The 16,714-nt window shown below is 44.7% G+C and overlaps 1 protein-coding gene across 1 annotated transcript in view; it reads right to left on the minus strand.

Moving 5' to 3' along the window:
* ATP10A (ATPase phospholipid transporting 10A (putative)) overlaps window positions 1–16,714 on the minus strand; it is a 179,836-nt gene that overhangs the window by 37,003 nt on the left and 126,119 nt on the right. Inside the window, 7 exon segments of the mRNA XM_070572238.1 lie at window positions 226–823; window positions 6,695–6,889; window positions 8,187–8,404; window positions 11,565–11,817; window positions 13,982–14,112; window positions 15,159–15,290; window positions 15,649–15,755. Of these exon segments, the coding sequence (XP_070428339.1) occupies window positions 226–823; window positions 6,695–6,889; window positions 8,187–8,404; window positions 11,565–11,817; window positions 13,982–14,112; window positions 15,159–15,290; window positions 15,649–15,755 (1,634 nt within the window).

The following is a 16,714-nucleotide window of genomic DNA, read 5'->3' on the forward strand; positions in this document are numbered from 1 at the left end:
AGGAGTTCAGGCACTGAAGCCCTCCACCCCCTGCTCCCCAGTGCATTCTAGTCCAAACCCTTCAAAGGCGGAAAGTGCCATGCAGAGACGCAAATCTCGGATGGGGACTGCTTAAAAAAGGATTAATGAAAATCACTTTATCCATGGGACGGGACTGGGGGAGGGTTTGATTTCTTGGGATTCTACCTGGGGCTGGGGGTGCAGCCAAGCGAGGGAGCTGGATACCTGAGGAGCAGGGCAGCAGCAGGTCCATAATCACGGAGTCCGCCCCCTTGGTGTAGACGTAGATCTCGTCCGTGAGCGGGTGCCGAATCACCACCGACATCCTCTTGCGGATGGAGTCAAAACCCAGTGTATGCAGGAGCTCGAAGGTGAGCCTGCCCAGGTGGGGAAGTTCCACGGACACCTGGTCATGCAGCCGGTCCGCCAGCGCGCAGTTGTAGGCCCTGGCGGCATACACGAGCGCAGCCTCATCAGGGCTCTCGGCCTCATAGCGCAGCTCCTGCTCTTGCTCCTGTGCCTGCTCTAGCTCCCTCTCCCGCTCCTGCTCCCGAGCGGCCGGCTCCGGAGACCAGCCCTCAGCCCCGCTGCTGTAGCCATTGCTGGTGATGGCTGGCGTGGGCTGGCCCAACCTCTCCTCCAGTCTGAGCAGCGTGCTATTGTTGGACAGGGTGGACAGAAAGCTGGACCCCGACTTATGGGTGGACTTGGTGGCCAGGCTCCCAATGCTGCTGCTGCCCGAGGTCAGGCGGCTGGGTGTGAACCTCCGGAGGAAGTCTTCTATTGTCTTTACCGGGGACTTCAGCTCAAACCTCCCCCTCACCTGCAAGAGAAGCAGTCAGAAAAGAGGTGAAGTGTGTCCCCCAGAGGCCTCACCCCGACTACCACTGGGCACTCCTCCACTTCCCCAGCAGGGGCTCCAAGCACAGATATCCCATTTCTCAGATTTCCGGGCATGCAATGAAAATTGCAGCCAGAGTCAACATTTCTTCCTTGAAACCATCTCTTGGCCTCTTCCACTTCACTTAAACCAAGATTATCCAAAATTCATTCTTTTAGGATGTGATCACCAGAGTAGCCACAACTGAGGCTCCGGATTGACTCAGTGGAGTGTGTGGCTGGTGGTGTCCGCACGCTTTGAGACTGTCTCCTCTGCTGGCTGTCCTCTCACTGCAGTGTTCCACTGCTTTGCAGAAAAGGTTCAGAGGAGTGGGCTTATCATTGCCTGGCACTGCCTGGCATAAAAGCCAGCCTTTTTTGTTTTTAATTAAAAAACCATTTAACAAAAGGTCAATTTATACACTCCTTTGAATTATGTCCATAAAAAATTTAAATATACAAATAACCTTCCGAAACCCAAAAGAATCTTTCTAAACAAATGAAATACATACACAAATTCAGGATCCAAATCACTAAACAAATTTTTTAAATCACAAATTATGTATCTTCTAACAAGAAATGAAAACAACAAAATTACAGTTATATACAATTGTTAAAGTTTCAAGAAGCTCAATGATGGAGCAACAGAGCAACACTTCTGAGTACTGTTCAGTAATGCTGGTATAACACATCTATTTTAATTTTCTGCTAGAAAATGGATTTAGAGCTAACGTTGAAACAAAACATTGAATTATAGTTATCCTTAAATTTCTAATTTTGCCCACCAGTCCACAGTTGTGAATTACAGTAATAGCCTCCAGAAAAGGCAGGTATTTGGTAAAGCAAGGTACATAGGACCAAGTATTTTTCTTTTTTTTCTCTTTACTGCTTGGACAAAGTGATTTTTTTAACTGAGTTCATAATAGTTTACATCATTGTGAAATTTCAGTCCTACATTATTTCTTGTTCATCATCACATAAGTGCTCCACTTCGCCCCTTGTGCCCACTCCCCACCCCCTTCCCAAGGTAACCACTGAACTGTTTTCTTAGTCCATGTGTTTGTTTATAGTCCACATATGAGTGAAATCATATGGTGTACGTCTTTCTCAGTCTGGCTTATTTCATTTAGCATAATATCCTCCAGGTCAATCCATGTTGTTGCAAATGGGATGAATTTGTCTTTTTTATGGCTGAGTAGTATTCCATTGTATATATATATTACATCTGCTTTATCTAATCATTGGTCGATGGACACTTGGATTGTTTCCACGTCTTGGCTATTGTGATTAGTGCTGCAATGAACACAGGGGTGCATATGTTACTTTGGCTTGTTGATTTCAAGTTGTTTAGGTAGATATCCAGTTGTGGGATAGCTGGGTCATATGGTATTTCTATTTTTAGTTTTTCGAGGAATCTCCATCCTGTTTTCCATAGTGAGTGCACCAGTATGCATTCCCACCAGCAGTGTATGAGGTTTCTCCACACCCTCCCCAACATTTGTTATTTTTAGTCTTAGTGATTATAGCCATTTTAACAGGTGTAAGGTGGTATCGTAGTGTAGTTTTGATTTGCACTTCCCTGATGATTAGTGCTGCTGAACATCTTTTCATGTGTTTATTGGCCATCTGTATATCTTCTTTGGAAAAATGTTTGTTCATATCCTCTGTCCAGTTTTTTTTTTTTTTTTTTTTTTTTTAAAGATTTTATTTTTTCCTTTTTCTCCCCAAAGCCCCCCGGTACATAGTTGTGTATTCTTCGTTGTGGGTTCCTCTAGTTGTGGCATGTGGGACGCTGCCTCAGCGTGGTCTGACGAGCAGTGCCATGTCCGCGCCCAGGATTCGAACCGACGAAACACTGGGCCGCCTGCAGCAGAGCGCGCGAACTTAACCACTCGGCCACGGGGCCAGCCCCTCCTCTGTCCAGTTTTTGATCAGGCTTGTTTTTGTTGTTGTTCAGCTGTGTGAGTTTTATATATACTATGGAGATTAACCCCTTTTGGATAGATAATTTGCAAATATTTTCTCCCAATTCGTGGGTTGCCTTTTTGTTTTGATTCTAGTTTCTTTTGCATTGCAGAAGCTCTTTTAGTCTGATGAAGTCCCACTTGTTTATTCTTTCGTTTCCCTTGTCTGAGAAGACATGGTATTCAAAAAGAACCTTTTAAGCTTGATGTCAAAGATCATACTACCTATATTATCTCCCAGGAGTTTTGTGGTTTCAAGACTTATTTGCAAGTATTTAATCTATTTTAAGTTTATTTTTATGCATGGTGTGAGATAATGGTCTACTTCCATTCTTTTGTAAGCGGCTGTCCAGTTTCCCAACACCATTTATTGAAGAGACTGTCTTTTCTCCATTGTATGTTCTTGGCACCTTTGTCGAAGATTAGCTGTCCGTAGGTGTGAGGTTTTATTTCTGGGCTTTCAATTCTGTTCCGTTCATCTGTGTGCCTGTTTTTGTACCAGTACCATGCTGCTTTGATTACCATGGCTTTGTACTACATTTTGAAGTCAGGGACCGTGATGCCTCCAGCTTTGTTCCTTTTTCTCACGATTACTTTAGCAATTCGAGGTCTTTGTTTGCCCCATATGAATTTTAGGATTCTTTGTTCTATTTCCATGAAGAATGTCATTGGGATTCTGATTGGGATTGCAGTGAATCTGAAGATTGCTTTGGGTAGTATGGACATTTTAACTATGCTTACTCTTCCAATCCATGTGCATGGAATCTCTTTCCACCTCTATGTCATCATCTATTTTTTTCAATAATGTCTTACAGTTTTCATTGTATAAGTCCTTCACCTCCTTGGTTAAATTTATTTCTAGGTACTTTATTCTTTTTGTTGTGATTGTAAATGGAGTTGTATTCTTGAGTTCTCTTTCTGTAAGTTACTAGAGTATATAAATGCAACTGATTTTTGTGCATTGATTTTATACCCTGCAACTTTTACTGTAGGTGTTAATTATTTCCAATATTTTTCCGATGGATTTTTTAGGGTTTTCTATATACAAGATCATGTCGTCTGCAAACAGTGAGAGTTTCACTTCTTCACTCCCTATTTGGATTCCTTTTGTTCCTTTCTCTTGCCTAATTACTCTAGCCCAAACCTACAGTACTATGTTGAATAAGAGTTGTGATAGTAGGCATCCTTGCCTTGTTCCTGTTCTCAGAGGGATGGCATTCAGCTTTTCCCAGTGAGTATGATGGTGGCTGTGGGTTTGTCATATATGGCCTTTATTATGTTGAGGTAATTTCCTTCTATCTCCATTTTGTTAAGAGTTCTTATCATAAATGGCTGTTGGATCTTGTCAAATGCTTTTTCTATGTCTGTTGAGATGATCTTGTGGTTTTTATTCCTCATGTTGTTAACGTGGTGTATTGGTTGATTTGCGGATGTTGAACCATCCCTGGTTGGTTGTATAAATCCCACTTCATCATGATGTATGATCTTTTTGATGTATTGCTGTATTCAGGTTGCCAATATTTGTTGAGGATTTTTGCATCTATGTTCATCAGTGATATTGACTTGTAGTTTTCCTTTTTTTGTGTTGTCCTTGTCAGGCTTTGGTATTAGAGTGATGTTGGCCTCATTGAATGCGTTAGGAAGTATTCCATCTTCTCTGATTTTTTGGAATAGGTTGACAAGGATAGGTATTAAATCTTCTCTGACAGTTTGGTAGACTTCTCCAGGGAAGCCATGTGGTCCTGAGCTTTTATGTTCTGGGATGCTTTTGATTACTGTTTCAATCTCTTTATTTGTGTTTGGTCTATTCAGATTATTTCCTCTTGATTCAGCTTTGGGAGGTTGTAAGAGTCTAAGGATTTATCCATTTCCTCTAGATTGTCCATTTTGTTGGCATATAGCTTTCCATACTATTCTCTTAGAATTCTTTGTATTTCTATGGTATCTGTTGTTATTTCTCCTCTTTCATTTCTAATAGTATTTATCTGGTCTTTCTCTCTTTTCTTCTTTGTAAGTCTGGCAAGGGGTTTCTCAATTTTGTTTATCTTCTCAAAGAACCAGCTCCTTGTTCCACTGATCCTTTCTACTGCCTTTTTTGTTTCAATTGCTTTTATTTCTGCTCTGATTTTTACTATTTCTCTCCTTCTGCTGACTTTGGGATTTGTTTGTTCTTCTTCTAATTCACTCAGGTGTAATTTGGGAATGCTTATTTGGGATTTTTCTTGTTTGTTAAGGTGAGCCTGTATTGCGATGAATTTCCCTCTTAGTACCACTTTTGCTGCATATGTAGGACCAATTTTGATAAAGGGGCTTTTCTTTGTTCCTACAATGACTTTAAATATGCTACATATCCAGGTGGGAGATTCAGCCAGCCACGCTGGAGCTCCTGTGGCTCCAAATACCCTCAAAGGTGGCACTCGCTAAAGTGTTGGAACAGAAATGCACACAGAGATGTTCATTTACAGTCTGAGGTGGGTGATTGAATATTGTGCTCCCTACATGGAACTCACTACATGTGTGACACAGGCTTCAGTTATGTTGGGGTCTCTCTCATCTATTCAGTCCTTGCAACAATGACTAGGTATGTTAGATAGGCTCTAACCTAGAAACCAAATACCCCTCCAGGGATGCACATCAGAGTGATTGAATACAGGGTGGCGGAAGAACCCAGAGGCCAGATGAGACATGCTGAGACAGCTAAGAGATGAGCTGTAGCAGGAGACAGCTCTTACCCAGGCTGGCAGCACAAGCCTTCTGTCTCTGAGTCCTTTCCACTCGGATCTTCTGGGTCCACTGGGGCCTCTGCAGGCCCACGTGGCAGAAGCGAGAGCACAGGGGGGCTGCACTGCTGCCAGGCATGCTTCTGCCACAGAGAGGACAGGGACGCCTGGTTTACCCCACATCCCACACCAGTGGCTCCATCAGTGGAACCTGTTGGAAGGGCTGACCCAGGAGATCGGGAAGAGGCCTGGGAAAGCAAGGGGCTCAGGGGCAGGTCTATGGCATGCATCTGGCCCTGGAACACTTTTGTTTTGACCCATTTAAAGTTGCTTTGCTGCATTTACAAATCCATGCTTGCATGACTCCCATACCACCTGGCCCACCTGAGGACTTTCTGAGGAGCACCTGAGTTATAGAGGCTTCTTTCACACATAAAAGCTTACTCCTTTTGGAAAGAACTTTAATGTTAACCCAAGCAAAAGAACTTGGGTACTGCTATGCTTCCACCTCCTCAGGTAACCTCTGATTGATTCTCAATCACTTCTTGAATGACAATGTTAAAAACCTCTATTAAGGTCAAATACTTTTACTGTGTGCCAAACCCTATTCTGGGCCCCCTCTGTAAATCCTTACCACCACCCTCATGTCCCAGATGGGATTCATGAGGCACAGGAGGGGAACAGCTTGTCTAAAGCCACTCAGCTAAGTGGTGATGTCAGGATTCAAGTCCAGGCCACTCATCCCAGAGTCTGTCCTGTCCTCTCTCCTGTGAGAGTCTGCAACCCAGAGGCTCTGCGTAGGTTGTATAAGGCAGCCTTGCTCCTGCCCCTGCCAACCCCAGGCCAGGCCAGCAGCTCTGCACCCCTTCTGTCCAGGGCTCAGAGGGTGTGTGTCTTCTCCCACTTGGCCCAATCCTGGCACCCATCTGCTGCATCCTGGGATGGCACTGAAGAACCAAAGAGCTGGTTTGCCCCTATGAAGCCCTCTGCTGCATCCCCTTAAACATGAGAGGTGGTGCCGAGTGGCTCCTGCAGAAAGGAAAGAGCAGTACCCACAGGAAGACTGACAACAGGAGGGCTGCGCCAAAGGTCAAGGGCATCATGGGCTCACAGGAATACTCTAGAACTTACCTTTTGTCGTGGCTGATCCGGGGATGTGACAACCACTGTGTTGCAGATGGTGAGTGCAATGAAGAAGTCGAAAACATCAGACAGCTCTGGCGAGAGGTGGGCCAGTGGGTGCTCCTGGTGCCTAGCGACGGCCAGGCACCTGTCACACTCACTCACCTTCTCAAACAGCTTTGGGTCAGGTGCAATGTCTTTCTCCTGGGAAGAAAACAGAGCCTGAAGGGTGAGTCTGACCCAGTGACCTGACAAGCGTCTTGGTGCTTGACTATTGAAGGCACCCTGACTTTACCATCAGCAGTAAACGCACCTTCATCTCACACATACACATGTGCCATTTTTACAACAATAAATTATGTGTAATTTTAATTGTATGAGAATATATCTTACATATGAAATGAAATGCATATATTCTTATATATAAGATATACATGTTCTTATTATAAAATAATACATCTAAGAATATATATTAATATAACATATCTTACTCAGAAAGACTTCAAAAATCAGAGAATAGGGGAAATTTAGCAAATATCACCTCAGAGTAATGTATACTTTTTGAAAAACATGCTTCTGCATTTCTTTCCAGTCGTTTCTCTATACATTTTACATAATCAAAACATTTTATACATAAATTGGCAGTTTCCATTTTCCCCAAGACATGATATTGTCTGAACTTTTCCAGGCCTTTAAGAATTATTTGAAAACACAATTATCAACAACTTCAAAAAGGATTAGCATAATTTATCTGGCCATTCCTTTATCACCAGATACAGTTTTTTCACTGCTCTGCTGATGTAAATAACACACTGATAAACTTCTGTGTACAGAAATCTTTGCCTGAATCACTAAATTTGAAAGTTTGAGCATTTCAGATATTCTTGACCGATATTGCTACATGGATGTCAGGAAAACTTGTTCAGGGCGGTCTCCCTCCTGCCGAGTGTGAGAGCCCCCTCCCACGTACCCTATATAAACCCACATAATTATGTGGATCATAATTCTCCATCATCTCTATTTAAATGGTAGCATCTCTGTGGGTTCAGAAGGACATAAAAGAATGAGGCCACCACAGAGTGAACAAAATCGACTCAGAACTCTCTGCTCTTAAAACATTTTAGCAAGGCAAGGGAGAAAGAAGTTTTATTGGATTTGAGCTCATCTAATTAACTCCTTCTTTTTTCATTTGGCTTTGCTTTTTTTCATAGTTGTCGTCTTGCTCTGATGTTTTAGTTATTTCATTTGGCAGGATGGACTTCCTTTCTGTCACCCCTTTCAGTGGCTCACCAGCAATCCTCCAGCCTTAGAAGCTATAGTGAAGGGGCTGTAGATACAATGGTGTTGGAAAAGATACAGTGCTGTGGGGAAAAGGTGTTGGCCAGAAAGACTTCTGCTAACTGAGCAGAGTCAACCTCCAGCAACAGCTTGTTTGTATTACCAGGCACAGACACTTTCGATGAATACGGCATATGGAAGTGGGAAGGAATGGTGGACTCACCATGGGACTACTGAAGGCCGTGTGCTTGGACAGCATGCTGGCCCGCTTGGCCTCCGCCCGGCTGCCCGTGCGCCGGTGCGTCTTGGTGCTCTGGATCCTGTGCATGATGTGGACACTCTGGTGGCTCCCAATGCTGCCGCGCTGGGGCAGCGAGCTCCCTCTGGGCACCATCTCTTCCTCCTCAGAGTCCGCCTCCTGGTACTTGGCTAGACGCCGGGCTGTGGGCAGAGGGACAAGGGGTGACACATCATAGGGAGGCTGGGAAGACAGATCTGATTCAGAACACTCACAACCCTCACTCTCTAATGGCAAGGCCCCATTTAAAGAGGGTTTCCACTGAGGGATGGAGGACGTTCTCATTTCTCTGCTCCTTCAGTCAACCTGATGAGGTTGATATTCTCAACCCCAATTCACAGATGAGAAGGTTGAGTCTCTGAGACCTTAAGGAGCTTGCCAAGGTCACAGGACACAGAGGCAGGGAGTGCAGATGGCACCCAGGCCCGTGGCCCACCAGAGCTCATGTCCTGTCCATTATGGCACAGTAGCTGTTCCCCTCCATAAACAAGTCAAGCATGGGCAGAGATGGATTCACACAGCCCCTCCGTTCAGGTGGAGTCTTGGTGTAAACACGGGCTGGATGGGTCAGTGGCTGGGAGGAAGGCAGGGCAGACGGTGAAGGCCTGGCCCAGAGTAGCTGGGTTCCAGGCTTTGCCCTTCATCCTGAGATCATGGGGCCACCTGGCTCACTGGGGCCATCAGGATGGATTACATTGAGCATCTGACTTGCAGTCAAACAAAAATAACAGTTTTCATGCTGTGTTGAAGGTACAGTGTGGGGGCTCCTTGCTCAGGGCCTGGTGGGTACTGTCCACACTCAATCTGTACAGATGAAGCACCATGCAACAGCGGGGTTCACCGTCCTCCTGGGGTTGGGGTTGCACAGCATGGACTAATGCCCCTGGGTTTTAGAACCAGCAAGCAAAGCTCCACTGAAGAGGACCTTCACTGCGATGCTACACTCAAGCCCTTAGGGGGCGCTGCGAGCAGACGTCCCTGTGGCTGCTCAGTGAATCACAGGAAGTGCATCTGTGCCGCTGTTTCTTGCTGAGGATGGCTCTGAACACGTTTTCCTGGCTTTGCCTAGTTAGTTCAGCTTGTTCCATCATGGGTGAGCCACAAGGAGACTATTCATGAGGATTACTCATTCAAAACAAGTGATTACTCAGAACTGCAAGAGCAGGCCCAATGCTGGGCAGGAGTGCAAGGTATCCTCAGACAAGGCAGCCTGGGGGAGTGGCCAAGAGAAGGGGCCTTTATATAAGGATGCCTGTGGTGTTGGGCTGTGCTGTGGGCCCAGCCTTATATTCAGCATCTTTCTTTAGAAAGACTTTTCTTTAGAGATGAGAAAAATGGAGATAAGGAAAGAGAATTCACCTGCCCATGGTTACAAGGCTGAGTAATTGCTAACGCCAGGATTCTACCTCAGGGAGCTCCTAATTCCAGGAGCAAGATTCCTCCTGCACGCCCCACCCACTCTTGGCTGACATAAGTCCCGGTTTGGTGGCAAGTGGACAACAAGGAAGAACAAAGCCAGGACATGGGACTGTCTAGCTCCTAGGCTTGTGTGTTAGGAGCTTGGCGTCCAGCCTCCTGAAAAGCACACCTGCCTGTTCCACCCTCATGCAGCAGCTGTCGGATGTTAGCCTAAAAGTAGCCATCCCTCAGGCCATTGCTGGTGTCTCTGTGGTCTGCAAGTAGACAGCAGTTTCTGACCAGAAGCTGCCTTAGCGATGCCCTTGAGGACGATGAGGGCAAGGAGTGGGTGATGCCTGTCCCTAGGTGTGCACTGTCACCAGGACAATAGGTCAGAGAGGGTCATGACCACCCATGGCCTCCGTGGCCAGTTCAGGTATCTGTGAGCTGGGCTCAGTGCTCAGAGCCAAACCCAGAATTCATTTTACTAATGAGACCTGAGAGGTCAGGTCATGGGAGTAACCGCTAAAGATGCTCTTGGACCCGGGTTCCCATCAATGACTGATGGCAGCACTTCTTTAAAACAGGTTGCAGAGACTCCTGGTGGTTTCAGTCTTCAGCAGAAATGCTTTCTTGTGTCTTTCAGAGGTGATGGAACCCTTTGGTTTTACGGTAAGCATTTGACAACTGTCAAATTCTGTAATCTTAGTTGGGATTCTGCTCATTGAGCCTCAGGTCCAGCTTTCAAAAGCTGCTGCTGACCTGACTTCCTAGGTCTTTGACTCCTTCACAACTAGGCTGAGTTCTGCTTTTAGGTAAATAAGCTCTTCTGCACAAGGTTGAGGAATTACAGAAAAAGGAGAAGGAGAGGGTGGACAGGTGGTGGATGGGATACCATCAATGACCGTTTATTTTGGATGGCAAATAAAACATTAAACAAAGTAGGTAAGTTCCTATGCCTTCTTGTTTAATATGACAGCTTTAATTTTACATGGACATTAGTGGATATCATGATAATTCTTGGTTTTATAAAACTCACAAAAAATCTCTTGCTTCCAACAGATCCTTGCCACCAAATCCCCCTAAAGTACAGTTTCCTATTCTTGCCCACATGCTGTCCCTCTGTTCTATATTTGCTTCTGTTTCCATGGCAAGGTCTCTTTGATGTTCTCAGATGCCGTTTCAGCAAGGAAAGGGAAGGCTGCAGAGCAAGTGCCCCCTGTCAGAGGTGCGATAGCCCCAGAAACAGGACTGTGGCACAGGGACCCTTATCATGGTGCCCTCTCCTGACTTGGGTGCTCGCTGGTTACAGCCACACACTCAGCTTATGAAGTGGATGGCTCTCCTGTGTGTTTAGAGAGGCAGAGGCAGCAAAGGGTAAGGAAAGGAGAGGTGGGAGGAGGGACCGCTTGAAAAATCCAAACTGAGTGACATTTCTTTCCAGCTCCCACAGACATTGTATTCCAAGGGAAAGAATGCAGCATGAATTGCCCAATGCCATTCTGAGAATTTTCAGCTGAGAACAAGAGGACCAATGGGTGACAACAGAAACATCTCTGTCTCTTGGAGTGGTAGAGAGACTGGGTGCCTGAGAAGTTCCACAAGGATGCCCTCCTTAGTTCCCCTTGTCTGGCAAAAAATGAATGTTTAGGCAGATGCCCACCATATGGAGACCGTGCAGTGAGTGGGTGCTGTCAGCCAAGTGGAAGTGCCTTTTCCAAAAGTGCCACCAGGCTTCGGGCTCCCAAGTTCTCTGACAACCCTTCTATGTTGTATTCTCCCTCGAAAATCAGCAATCCCTGAAGCTTGTGTGCACATGTGACAGTGTGAGTGTGCATGTGTGCTTGTGCATGCAGCTTTGACACAGCAGCTTTCTGGTCCAGGACCCCCTCCCTACCCACTCACCATTTGCATCATGAGAATATTCTATACCAGACACAGTGCATCTTCGGAAAACCATCTTATTCTCAGTTAAAGTGCCCGTTTTATCTGAGAAGATGTACTGTATCTGCCCTAAGTCTTCCGTGATGTTCAGAGCTCGACACTGCAGCTGTGAGTCTGTTTCTTCATCGTACAACTCTACATCCTGGTTAATGAAGTACACTTGGCAGACTTTCACAATTTCAATGGAAACATATAAGGAAATTGGGATCAAAACCTGGAAGACACAAGACACAGAATGAATGGCTGTGAGGACCAGGGAGCTGCAGAATTAGTCCAATCTATTTAAATGACAAATGACTACAACCACAGGTAGGTAAGGACTATACTGTACCTTTCAGAGCTTAAACAGGTTGGTTTAGAGTCAGTATTGGAAAAGTACTAGGATATTGGCAAAGAGTTTAAAGTAGGACAGCCTATGGTGCCAGTGCAGAGCAGAAATCCACTACTGTGTTTGAAAGTATGGTAACCATGGCTTGGATAGAGGCAAGCGTTTTCATATTACTAAGTTGTGCTTGAGAGAAGCTAGGAAAGAAAAGAGAGAAAAGAGAAAAAAATCACATGGCACAGTCAGAGTCATCATAAGCAAAGTTTCCTCGCACCACAGTGGCACTCTGCCCCCAGGCTGTCCTGGGGCTCATGGCCACAGGAGTGCCTGTCCCGCAGACACAACCCCACAGTTCAGAAGAGAGTCTTTTCAGAGGTTGGTTTTGTGTTTAAGGACAATTTCTGTGATCTTGCACAATGCAGAGCAAAGAGAAGACGACTTTCAGAAGGATATTCAGTTATGCTTTGACAATTTAAGGATAGCCTCCATGAAATCAATGTTTAATTTTCTATTTTTTTGTGGAGTAACAGTATTGAACTGATGTTGATTGGCTCAGAATATCATATCTAGACTAACAGGATTCTCCTGGTAACTTAAGTAAGTTAATGCAACACCTACCACAATACTAACCCAAGGCTAGAAGAAAATTTGCATTTACAAAAAAAGACAGTGAAGTAAGACAGAGAAAGAGAAATACTGTATGATCTCACTTATATGTGAAATCTAAAAAAACAAACTCATAGATACAGAGAACAGATTGGTGGTTGCCAGAGGTAGGGGGTGGGCAAAATGGGTGAAGGGGGTCAAAAGGTACAAATTTCCAGTTATAGAATAAATAAGTCATGGGATGTAATGTACGGTATGGTGACTACAGTTAACAATACCAAACTGTGTATTTGAAAGTGGCTAAGAGAGTAAATTTTAAAAGTTCTCAACAAAAGGAAAAGAACATTTGTAACTATGTGTGGTGACGGACCTTAACTAACCTTATTGTGGTGGTCATTTTGCAATATCTACATATATCAAATCATCATGTTGTGCACCTAAAACTAATGTAATGTTATATGTCAATTATATCTCAATAAAACTGGAAAAAAGTTACAGAACAGAAAGAATTACTAATAAAATAATAAGTGAATTTCTTGAATAATTCAAAACCCCATATGAATCACCATAATAGTTTCAATCTCTTTTTCCATCGAACTTTTTATGAGAACTAGGAAATAAATTACCACTTTGAGTTCCAAAAAAGAACCCCTGCTATTTTGGAAAGTTAAATAAGGCTGTTTCCCATTGTGTGAAGCACAAGACAGCAGAGCTCCCCTCCTAGGCAAAGCTAAGCAAATGCTCACTGGTCACTCTGTGCTCCCAAGGAGGTTGACAGTGATGCTCACAGCCCCTTCTCCACTCTTTAACAGGCTTTTTGGGCATAGATTCTCAGTTAGTGACTGGGAGTCTTTGGGTAGGCATGTGAATTAGTAATGATAATAATAATAAACAATCTCACTAAATGCAGTGTGATATCCTGAATTGAATCCTGGAACAGAAAAAGCACATTAGTGGAAACACTAGTGGAATCCGAATACATCTAGAGCTTAATTCATGGCAAAGGACCAAAGTTGGATTCTTAGTTTTGACAATGTTCCATAGTACTATGATACATTCACATCTGGGGAGCCTGGCTGAGGACACATGGGAACTCTCTGAACTATTTTTTGCAACTTGTCTGTAAATCTTAAAATTATTTCAAAATAATGTGATTTTTTTTAGAAGTAATTGAATAGAAAAACAAAACAAAAGAGAAACAATGATAAAAACCAACCCTACAATGCTTAAGAATCTTAAGAACAGCAAAGGAGAATTTTACCTTGAAAAGCCCCAAGAAAAGACTCTATAAATAAATTAAGTGGAAAAACAAAATGCAGCATGTTAGGCAGGTACATTCATGGTCCTCCAGATGCAGAGATTATAGAAAATTCTTGGCAGACTATGATGACTTGAAGTTCTCCTCAAGGAAGTAAAGCAATTATTGTACGATACTTAGTACTGTTACCTGCAGAACTATTATCATGGTCAAAAATGAGTACACTGCAGCTGTGACTGGGGACAAAGAGCTCCCATCAGACTCGGGAACATCGAACAATGACTTCTTCTCTTTGTACCGCCACACCCATAGTCCGTGTCCTGTAGTAACGTTCAAAGAGAAACGTCATTTATCCAAAGGAAAAATAAGAACGCTGTAGTGCAAATTAAAGCAAAACTTTAAGACTGTGACTCGACGCAGCCACATGTGGGTTTATCAGCTGCCTTGCCACGTCAGAAAGCAAAAGCACATGGCACTGTGGCACCCACGATCAGACTGCTGGATGGCAGCAGGACCTGGACCTTTCCTCACACCATGTTGGCACTGAATGGCACCACTGGTCATAATGCAGGAATTGAAGGTGCTGGCAGCTGCCGTGGGAAACCCTCAGAAAGGAATTTCCCAAAGAGTGCCTCATAAAACGCCAGTTTTGTCAGTAGCCTCTGGATACCGCCCATTATTGTCCCTTCTTGGAGGTTCAAAACGCACTATCACAGACTCTGAGAGGCCAATGGCAATGCGCATTATTTCATCATCCGGGTCTCACACCTATCTGATAACGGAAGCCCTTTTCCTGTCCCATACACCTACGTCTCCCAGACCACGACACCCGCTGGTGCATGATGGCAGCTGAGCAGGGTAAGTGGTGAAGGTCATTTACCTAGAGGCTCAACACACTTCCCTGCAAGGTGCTCCCAAGGCAGTGTGCTGGGTCTGGGGACTTGAAGGATGGAGAGCACCAGAGCCCACATGCAACCCAACTGCCAGCTCCTTCTGAGGATCCCAATAATTTTTTTCCTCTTTTCATGGAGTTCTCATTAGTAGCATTCATCCTTCTCCTGCTGTTACTCTCAGTTCATCACCAGGTTACTTCTTCCATTGGAATCATTACTAGTGATATGATTAAACCATTCTTCTGTCCAAGATGTTGCCAATTCGAAAAATAACATTACTTCGCCAAGCCCATTCATCTAGGCATCTCAAGATGGCCTATGCTGATGCAAACATCCCGTGATTCCAAGTCAGTGACAAATGTGCATTTTAACTTTAGATCAGTGGATCAGGACGAGTTATGGGCAGCCTACCAGGCTCACCTGGAGGCTGTCCAGCAGCACCCACTCATTTGTGACCCGTCAAGGAGACTTACCAATCGCTGAGAACAGAGACATAAAAACAAGGAGGAGGACACACCAGAGCACATCGCAGTTCATCTGCCTCTCAAGCTGGCTGCGCTTGTAGCGGGGCCCGCTGTTATTCAGCAGAGCCTTGGTTTCGTGTCCTGTGGGGGAGAACGAAGGGTCACAGTGAATCAATGCCCAACAGTTAAGGGATGCACTACGCTGACTGCATGGCTTGAGGTATGATGCTGCTATACTTATGGGATAAGCTCAGTCAATAACAACTGTGGAGAAACACATGGGGAGAAACAGGCTAAAATGCTCAGAGAACACTTTTGGTTGAGGTATTATTAGAAGTTTTCCTTCTTTTTATTTTGCTCGCTTTCCAAATTTTCTACAATGGATAGATGCTGCTTTTATAATTAGGAAAAAAAAAACAGGAAGCAATGTCCAAGAACACGCAGCCCAATGTGGCCAGCCAGTGCTGTCACAGACCGCATGTGACACGGCCATGCCTACCCGCGTAGATGACGATGCCGACAACGGCCTCTGTGTTTCGGATGGTGCAGCCTCGCAGCAACAGGTTTTCTTTGTACAGCCCAGCCTTCTTCCCATTATCGTGTATGCTGTCGAGAAAGAGTTGGCACGAGTCACTCGGATGCTTACATGTTCCTTGTGGCTCAAGTAGCACTGCCTTTGGGAAGGAAGGCCTGGATGCTGGACTTGGATGGGGATCAGGGAAACTCAAGAGGGGTGGCTTGTCTCAGTGGACCTCTGCAAAGGCTGAGGGGGAGCTGGTGCTCACCAATAACTGGGCTTCTAGAAGCATCTCAAGAAACTGATATTTGATTGTTTACTTTGCCGATGGGCTTTGTGAAAAAATAAGATAGATATATTGGTCTCTGCCTCCAGTTCCTGACACTGGGCCCCTGAAACCTTGTAAGTAGGAGTGCTAGGAGAATCTTTTGTTCTAATATTTAGTCTCTGCCCCCAGTTCCTGACACAGAGCTCCTAAAACTCTTGCAAATTCCGAAGTGATAAGAGCAGTAGGAGCATCTTCTGTTCTAATATTTTGTCTTCGACCAGTTGTTCCTGACACAAGATACTAAAGCCCTCGTAATTTCCTGGGTGATAGTAGTGTCGTTTGTTCTAATGAGGCAACTCTGGGTGGGCTCTTGGATGGCTCCTGGATAGGGGCTGATCACCAGAAAGAACGAGCCATGATTAGAAGCTTGGAACTTTCAGCCTGGCCCCCTATTCTCTAGAGAGAGAAGAGGAGCTGAAAATGGAATTAAAAGTCCATCATGCTTCCATCAAACTCCCGCAAGTATGAAGTTTGGAGAGCTTCCAGGTTGGGGAACAGGTAGAGGTGCAGAGTGGAGTCCAGAGAAGACACTGAGGCTCCACATCCCTTTCTACACACTTGCCCTACGCATCTCTTCTCTCTGGGTGTTTGTCTGTATCCTTTATCATATCCTTTTATAATAAACTGGTAAACAGCAAGTAAACTGTTTTCCTGAGTGCTGTGAGCTACTCAAGCAAATTAATCAAATCTGAGGAGTGGGTCGTGGAAACCTCTGATTTA

Source organism: Equus przewalskii, chromosome 1, assembly GCF_037783145.1.
Source record: "Equus przewalskii isolate Varuska chromosome 1, EquPr2, whole genome shotgun sequence".
Classification (NCBI taxonomy): Eukaryota; Metazoa; Chordata; class Mammalia; order Perissodactyla; family Equidae; genus Equus; species Equus przewalskii.